The following is an 8,291-nucleotide window of genomic DNA, read 5'->3' as shown; positions in this document are numbered from 1 at the left end:
CGAGCACAAGTTATTCATGCACCACCACATATGCTCACAATTAAATTAACATTGCCTTAGAACCCGGAGTCTACTAACAGCCCGTTTAAGGCACGTTGCCATCCAAGACTACAGCATAAGGATAAGACTTGCTTATAGTTCGTGTCAATTTTAAAAGGACAGACACCTAGGGGCGGAGCCACACAGAGGCGAGTGCAGGCATCCGCCTCACCTCATCTGAGATTTCTTGCAATAGTTGAAGGCAGTGCCTGCATTGGAATTTCTGGAGGATTGGATCTGCTGAAAACAATTTTCTCTCCACTCCTCTCCAGCTACACACTTTTCTCTCCACTCTGTTTCAAGGCTGCTTTTGTTGATTCGGTCCTCCAGCTTCAATTTGCTTCTTATTTCCGTCAATCAACTTTTCATTTGAGAATTTCAATTTTCCAGTTAGGGCATCTTCTTGGTTTCTTCATAGCTTGAAGATTGTGTATATTGTGTATGTATATTTCATATAAAATTTGATTTCAGTCAAAGAGTAGTGGAATTGCAAACTTGCATGGTGTCAGGCCACTTTGGTCGGATGGATTGGGTTTGAATTTTAAATTGGTCATTGCCATGGTCTTTGCATTTGTTTGCTGGATTGGATTTGAATTTTAAATTGGTCCACTGCCATGGTGTTTGCATTTGTATATTATTTCACTTAGGTAATATTATTAGTTGAAGGTAGTGTTAATGGTGATAGTCACTGTGAAATATGGAGATTTAATTCATTAGACAGTGTGAAAATGTTTACCATTTTACTTTAATATTGTTTCTCAATATTTGCTCAATTTAAAAGTTTACTGTTATTGTACTTTTAATGTTAACATGTTTATAATTTTAAAATTTTAGATGTTCACCGTTATACTTTAATATTGCCTATTGCAAATTTTTGGAGGCTTAGTATTTTATTACTTATGGATGATTCTTGTCGAAATTATGGTCCCATATCATGAATTTCTAATAATTGATGACTCCTCTGGATGCTTTGAATGACACTGCTACTAGCGGAAGTGGGAACCACAGTGAGAAGCAGCAACAATCACAACCACAAGGACTAAAAAAATCACTGTAGCCGATATTTAAAATTGTGCCCGCACTAGATAAAAATTCTAGTTCTGCCCCTGCAGACACCTATATACTATTACTACTTAAATAATGTATGCTAGAGTAGTTGTACAATATTAGAAATTTCCGATCTCTATAGTAAACCCCCATTTGATCCTCATTTTCTTTCATTTTTTCCTCTTTTATTTTCAACCACACAATCTTCCATAAAATAATATTACACATAAATTAAACATTTTTCATTCTTTTTCAACCACACATGCTTAAAAAACACTATTCTAAATATTAAAATTTGGAAAAAAAAAATGGGGGCCGAACAGAAGCTAAGCTTACATTATTTTAAAGTGGACCACATCCATTGCCTAAGCTTTTCTATCTTCATATAATAATAATAATAATAATAACAATAATGGTCAACAAATTAAACTAGACATTGCTGTGTCGAAAATTCAAGTGACTTGACCATTGAAGTGTTTCATGGTAACACATTATATGTAAGTATATTCCAGCATATAACACTTCATATTATCCGTTCCACATTACTATAAATTCTATACATTTTCACTTGTCTTGATCATATTTGAATGTTTTAATTTAGTAAATTTCAAAACAATCTTCTAAAGCTAGCTGATGATACGAGAAAATCCAAAAAATCATACCATGATAGTCAAAAATGCATTTGGGTCAATTCAACCCCTTAAATTTATGAATCATGTTTGGTGTACAATATTTTTGCCAACATTATTAAAAGGTTCAACCCCAACCTTAAGGATCCCCACCATCCCACCCCTAGAATATCGTGAAGGAGATAAATCGCGAAATGTACCACAGCAGGACGGGGAATAAGAGTTTGCCCGTACACTGATGCCCACAAAGAGTTCAATTCCATATCTTAGGAATCGAACTCTCACACTGTGACTGTCAGCAAAGTTGAGACTATTTCACTCCTATCCTTTGTATCACTGAGTTATGCTACATGGGGAATATTTTTGCCAACATTATTGATAATATGTCATGTGGTACGTTGTCATTAGACAATTTAAAAATTAATTTTTTCTCTTTCCATCCAAATTTTTTTGTCACCTACCAATATTGTCAACAATGTTGTAAGAAAACATTTTACAAATGATATTTCCCTAAATTTATACCACCAAGAATGGTGTTTTGGAGGGATTGGGACATGGGGTGAAATCATTTCAACTGAGGATATATTGAAAATTTTACAAAAAGTTTGAGAAGTGCTGTAATTTAAGGAAGTAGTTCAAGGGCCTAATTGAGGGTTGGCAAGTAATTGAATGGTCTAAAGTATAAATAACATCAAAAGAAACGAGAAAAACCAAAGAACTAGTGATGGCCATAGCTTAAAGGGGATCTGAAAAGCAAAGTATCAAACGGAAAACTCGAAAGAGAGAGCGATTCTTAACTGTTATAACAGTATTTTGACATGTCTCTATGGCATTCAGTAACTCCACTTTCCACTACTTTCAAGACTTCAGAGTGCACGCGAATTAACCTACCGACTCAACTTCTGCCGGTGAGTATTACTCGGCGACGACTCGGTGCCCGTCATATTCACAAACTCAGTGCTTCCTCTACAGTTCGCTGCTCAGCCATGGCCATTGATGAGGGCCCCACCTCTTCTTATCTTCAAGTCCCTAACTCTTTCACTCTATTTTTTATGCAGAATATGTCTTTTTGTTTTTTGTTTTTTTTCGGTTGATAGACCAATGTTTTATTTTATTCAGTTTCCATTGATTTATTGTATACAAATTTTAAATTTTGAAATCGGGATAAGATGAGAAGAACTATGTCTGTGGGACTTTTAAATTATATGTGTCAATTTTGTTTTTTATTTATTTTTTCATTTTAACAGTAAATAGGAAAAAGTAACTAGTTTTAATTGAATATAATAAAACAGGAGTGTGTAATAAACAAAAGGGAAATGTACGCCCTCCATTTTGGGATTTTGCACTCCAGAAAGCACATTTAGCATGCTAAAGAATTTTATTTTATTTTTTATTTATTTATTTTTTTTTAAGTTAAATGTTTGGAAATTTCGGTATGAGAACTAGTGGACCTTGTTTTCCGGCTCCCTATGCTCTTTTGAAGAAAACAAAATGTGTTGTCAGTAGTTGTTTTTAAGGTTTAATGTCCTTACATTGAGTTATTTCAATGAATTCTACGCAGACAGTGATATTATAGTACCTAAACTATAAAACAGTTGCAGGATAGCTTGTTGTACTCTCAAGCATTTTGGGTTAGTAAATCAATAATTGCTTGGAATGTCAATGTTGGAGATGGTTCGTGTTATCTGTACGGCAGTAAAAATGCAGCTTTATCTGTTGCGAACGATCAAATTCAAGGTTTTCATGTTACTTTTGCCTTCTTATAATTGTCGTTTTTCTTTAATTTGGGAACACTGATCCTCTATCCAGTTCCACAGTTGTAACCGAAGTACAAAACTCTTATTCAAACAGGCGGTGAAGTGAAAATTAAGCTTCAAGCAAGTGCTGACAGGCTTCCAGAACATGTACGATACTTATTTTACATAAATAATAACTCTCTATCACGTTACTGCCTCATAGCTTAAGTTCATTTCATCAAAAAAGGAAACAGAATTAATTGATTCACTTGATAATGCATTTTCATGGCTATTTATGGTGTTAGGTAATTGAAAAATTTCCTCATGTTCAAGATTATAAAGTTTTCAAAGTTCCACCTGCTCTGGATGTCAAAAGTTTACTGAAATACCAACTAGCTGTTGCTATTTTCAGCTGTAAGTGCAATACCCCTATTTCCTATTTAAGGTGCAGCATTGGTAATATGTATCTGGAATCAGTTTGAGCATTTTCAGGCAGTGTATTTTTCTATCTGAATAGGATGTGTGTTATTTGCTATATAGAGAATAACTATCCTACTTAAATTCATAACACATGTTCTTGCAATTGTTTGTCAAATTAAATAAAATATGTAATTAAATTCTTTGGCCTTGGCTATGACTTCTCTAACTTAGACAAAAAGAAAAAGAAAAGAAAAGGAAAAAAGAACGACTTCGACGAAAGGAGTGAAGTGGTTTAGATATATATTTTCTGTAGTTCAATCAATGCTTTTCTTGCTTTTCTATGTAAATTTAATCTAGCTACTTGTCTCATTATTTCATATGTTTATAACCATGTAGCTGATGGAAAATGCACCAGTGTTACTGGTATGCAGTTACCAGGTGTCCTTGATGAACTATTCTCGTACGAAGGTCCCCTTGGTGCAATTTTTACAAATGACGTTGTTTCTCTTTACCTTTGGGCACCTACTGCACAAGTAAATACATTATTCTTTTAATTATTGTTTTCTTCCTCCTTCCGTTATTCTGTGGGCTTCTCACTGAATATCATTGCCAAATTCTTTGTAATATGGTAAAAACAGGCAGTACGTGCATTCATTTATAGGGATCCAACAGGTGGGCATCCTTTAGAAGTTGTCCAGCTTGAGGAGTTCAATGGTGTCTGGAGTGCTAAGGGGCCAAGGACGTGGGAGGGCTATTGCTATGTCTATGAAGTCTCTGTCTACCACCCTAGCACCTTGCGTGTAGAAAAATGCATTGCAAATGATCCATATGCAAGAGGGTACGTTAATTATCTAGTTACTAACAAGTTACTGGATGAACTTGATGCACCCAAAAGCTTGCCAATATTGAAGATATAATTTAAAAATAATAATAATAATAAAAATAAAAAATAAAAAAATCTTGTCTCTTCTGTGACAGCTTAAAAGTTTTGGATGAGGTGGTTCAAGATATTAATAGAGCTGAAAAAGGCCTTGAATTCAAGTCTAAACGCTAGTCATTTATAAAAATTGTGCATGTACCCGGCCTTTTGTTGGAAAAATGAGTTTGGCCTGCACATGAAGTGGTGTGTGGAAAATGTAATTTAAATAATTAATTTTGCATCCTTTCTAACATCATAAGCTTTTAGGAGAGGGGGTTTAGCATCCATAGTTGTTGTTTTGCAGGATCTCAGCTGACGGTAGGCGGACCCTGATAGTCGATCTAGATTCTGGAACATTGAAACCTGAACGATGGGATAATTTGGCAGACGAAAAACCTAATCTTCTTTCTTTTTCCGACATCAGCATCTATGAGTTGCATGTCAGAGATTTTAGGTAAATAACAAATCAATCTCGGGCTTGTGAAATAATTTCAGTTGCTTTTTGAAGAAAGTAAAATATGTAGAGAAACTAGTATCTTTCATGATTGTAAGATCTGTTCTTGTGGAGAGTTCTTGGAATATGAATGAAATCTTGGCTTGCAATTTGATGTTCAGCAAGTGTTTAGCAATATATCTGTACACGTCATTTTCTCCCGCAAGGTGTTTCCTGGTAATGTTTTGCAACCCCTTTTTCATCATAGATTGGAAAGTTTGACAATTCAGTGTAACACCGTGTTCTATTTGTTAAAGATAATATTTAAATGATAAATATTTTGTCTAATCTAACAATTTAAGTTTTTCAATCCAGTGATTCAACATGGTATAGGAGCAGGCAAATGTCCTCAATTTAAGTCTCACCGACACCCATATAAATGAATTATGCATGTGTTAGGCTTTTATGGAGAAAAAATGCCATGAGTGGGCGTGTTAAAGATAATATTTTGAAGCAGTGAGGATTTGGGAATATTTTCATATGTATTATTGATCAGAATGAATACATATATATACACAAAGATCTGAAAATCAGATCCTTAATCAGCTCCTAGAAAATAGAAATTACCCTATCTATCTATGGTATACAAAAAATCAGCTAGAAAAATTAGGAAACTAACTCCTAATATTCAAACCATAATTATAGGAAAATAATTACTTCTCTAATTGACTAGTTTGTTTTCCTACACTCCCCCTCAAACTAGGCGATATATGTTTATTAAACCAAGCATAGAACTTAGTTCAATGAAGTTGGGTCGAAACAAGGCCTTAGTTAAAATATCTGCTGCTTGCTGTCGAGAGGGCACATAGTTGAGAGAAATCACGTTGCCTTCTATTTTCTCACTGATGAAGTGCGTATCGATCTCAACATGCTTCGTTCTGTCGTGATGAATTGGATTTTTGGCAATTGCAATTGCTGATTGGTTGTCACACATCATCTTAATAGGATTTGAAGTTCCAATCTTGAGTTCACCTATCAGTCGATTCAGCCAAATTCCTTCACATATACCCTGAGCTAATGCTCGAAACTCGGCCTCGGCACTGCTGCGGGCTACCACTTGTTGTTTTTTACTTCTCCAAGTCACCAAGTTTCCCCAAACAAATGAACAGTACCCAGATGTAGACTTTCGATCAATAGGGGACCCGACCCAGTCTGCATCTGTGTAAATTTCAAGGGATTGATTAAGTGTTTTCCTGAACATTAACCCCTTTCCAGGATCCTTTTTAAGATACCTAAGAATCCGACTCACTGCCTCCATGTGATCCACTGACGGATTACTCAGGAACTGGCTGACAATACTAACTGCAAAGCTTATATCCGGGCGTGTGTGTGTCAAATATATCAGCTTCCCCACCAAGCGTTGATATTGTCCCTTATCCGTTGCTAACTCTTCAGTCCGAGGCATCAATTTGGTATTAGGGTCCATAGGAGTCTCAACCGGCTTGCAACCACTCATACCGGTTTCGTACAGAAGATCCAAAACATACTTGCGTTGTGAGACTGAAATTCCTCTACTTGACCTGGCCACCTCCATTCCCAGAAAATATCTTAGATGTCCCAGGTCTTTGATTTCAAATTCCTTGGATAGTAGAATCTTAAGTCTTCTCATCTCTCCCTCGTGATTCCCGATCAGAACTATATCATCAACATAGACAATCAACACTGTGATTCTCCCATCTGTGAAGTGTTTGATGAACAATGTGTGATCTGCTTGAGACTGTGAGTAACCATCCTGTTTGAGCACCTTAGTGAACCTTTCAAACCATGCTCTGGGTGATTGTTTGAGCCCATACAACGCCTTTTGCAGTTTGCACACCTTTCCCCTTGTTTGCTCAGTTTCAAAACCAACTGGTATATCCATATAGACTTTCTCAACTAGGTCCCCATTTAGGAAGGCATTTTTCACATCAAGCTGAAATAGAGGCCAGTCTTGATTGACAGCAATGGATAATAGGACACGTACTGTATTAAGTTTGGCTACAGGAGCAAAGGTGTCCTGATAGTCAATTCCATAAGATTGAGTGAACCCTCTAGCTACTAACCGAGCCTTATATCTATCAATGCTCCCATCAGCCTTCTGCTTTACTGAAAATATCCATTTACATCCCACAGTTTTCTTACCAGGTGGTAATGATGCTAGGACCCATGTGCCATTTTTCTCAAGTGCATTGTACTCATCTAAGGTTGCTGTTCGCCATTCAGGGACCTTCAGGGCTTCACAAACTGAACCAGGAATCATGGTTTTATCCAAAGAAGTCACAAAAGATAGGAATTTCTGTGATAGGTTTGAATAGGAGATGTAGCTATGAAGTGGGTGTTGAGTACATGATCGAACGCCTTTTCTTTTAGCAATAGGCAGATCTAATTTTGGATCACTCTCTGCCACCTTTTCAGAACTTGACTGTGGACTGAAACCTGCCTCATTTTGTGACCTTTCAGGATCAATTGAACTTAGGAAAGTCTCTTGACTTTGTTGGCTCCATTCGGGTTGCTAAGGTATGTTTCTTCTTGTGTAAACTTTTATTGCTTCATCAGGGAGATTGAGATGTTTAGGATAGATCACAGAAGATGGACTTGTTTCGGGTGAATGTGGTGGATTTATTTCAGATGATGAGTTGGGTGAGCGTGACGATTCTTGTGGATGAGATGGACTTGGATTTGACTCAAGGAGGGCTGACCAATCCCAATTTTGTAATTCATGAGTGTCATACTCCCCCTGGATTGCAAAATTGGGAAAGAATGGTTTATCTTCAAAAAACGTGACATCCATGGTGTTATAGAATTTGCGTGTGATGGGAGAGTAGCATTTGTAGCCTTTTTGATTGGCTGAGTATCCAATGAAAACACATTTAAGAGCACGTGCATCGAGTTTGCTACGGTTGTGGTGGCGAATATGAATAAATGCAACACAGCCAAAGATTTTGAGAGGGATTTGAGACACTAGTCGTGAGGTTGGATAAAGGCTATGGAAAAGTTGTAGTGGTGATTTGAATGTGAGGACTTGTGAA

At 36.4% G+C, this 8,291-nt stretch overlaps 1 protein-coding gene across 4 annotated transcripts in view; it reads left to right on the top strand.

Annotated features, from left to right (window-relative positions):
* The first annotated feature begins 2,424 nt into the window (after positions 1–2,424).
* The window catches only part of LOC111377469 (pullulanase 1, chloroplastic), a 26,072-nt gene continuing 20,205 nt past the window's right edge, over positions 2,425–8,291 (top strand). The window contains exons 1-7 of one of the 4 annotated variants that reach the window (XM_023000576.1): positions 2,425–2,623; positions 3,317–3,452; positions 3,567–3,619; positions 3,757–3,865; positions 4,268–4,404; positions 4,510–4,709; positions 5,095–5,244. In XM_023000576.1, coding sequence (XP_022856344.1) covers positions 2,534–2,623; positions 3,317–3,452; positions 3,567–3,619; positions 3,757–3,865; positions 4,268–4,404; positions 4,510–4,709; positions 5,095–5,244 — 875 coding nt within the window. In that variant the 5' untranslated portion in view covers positions 2,425–2,533. Of the gene's footprint in view, positions 2,741–3,310; positions 3,453–3,566; positions 3,620–3,756; positions 3,866–4,267; positions 4,405–4,509; positions 4,710–5,094; positions 5,245–8,291 lie in introns of all 4 variants that reach the window. The other 3 variants (XM_023000575.1, XM_023000574.1, XM_023000573.1) reach the window with 3 other exon arrangements.

This window comes from Olea europaea, unplaced genomic scaffold (genome assembly GCF_002742605.1).
Source record: "Olea europaea var. sylvestris unplaced genomic scaffold, O_europaea_v1 scaffold1658, whole genome shotgun sequence".
Classification (NCBI taxonomy): domain Eukaryota; kingdom Viridiplantae; phylum Streptophyta; class Magnoliopsida; order Lamiales; family Oleaceae; genus Olea; species Olea europaea.
The sequence above is the reverse complement of the archived record's forward strand: the minus strand, read 5'-3'. Positions and strand labels throughout refer to the sequence as shown.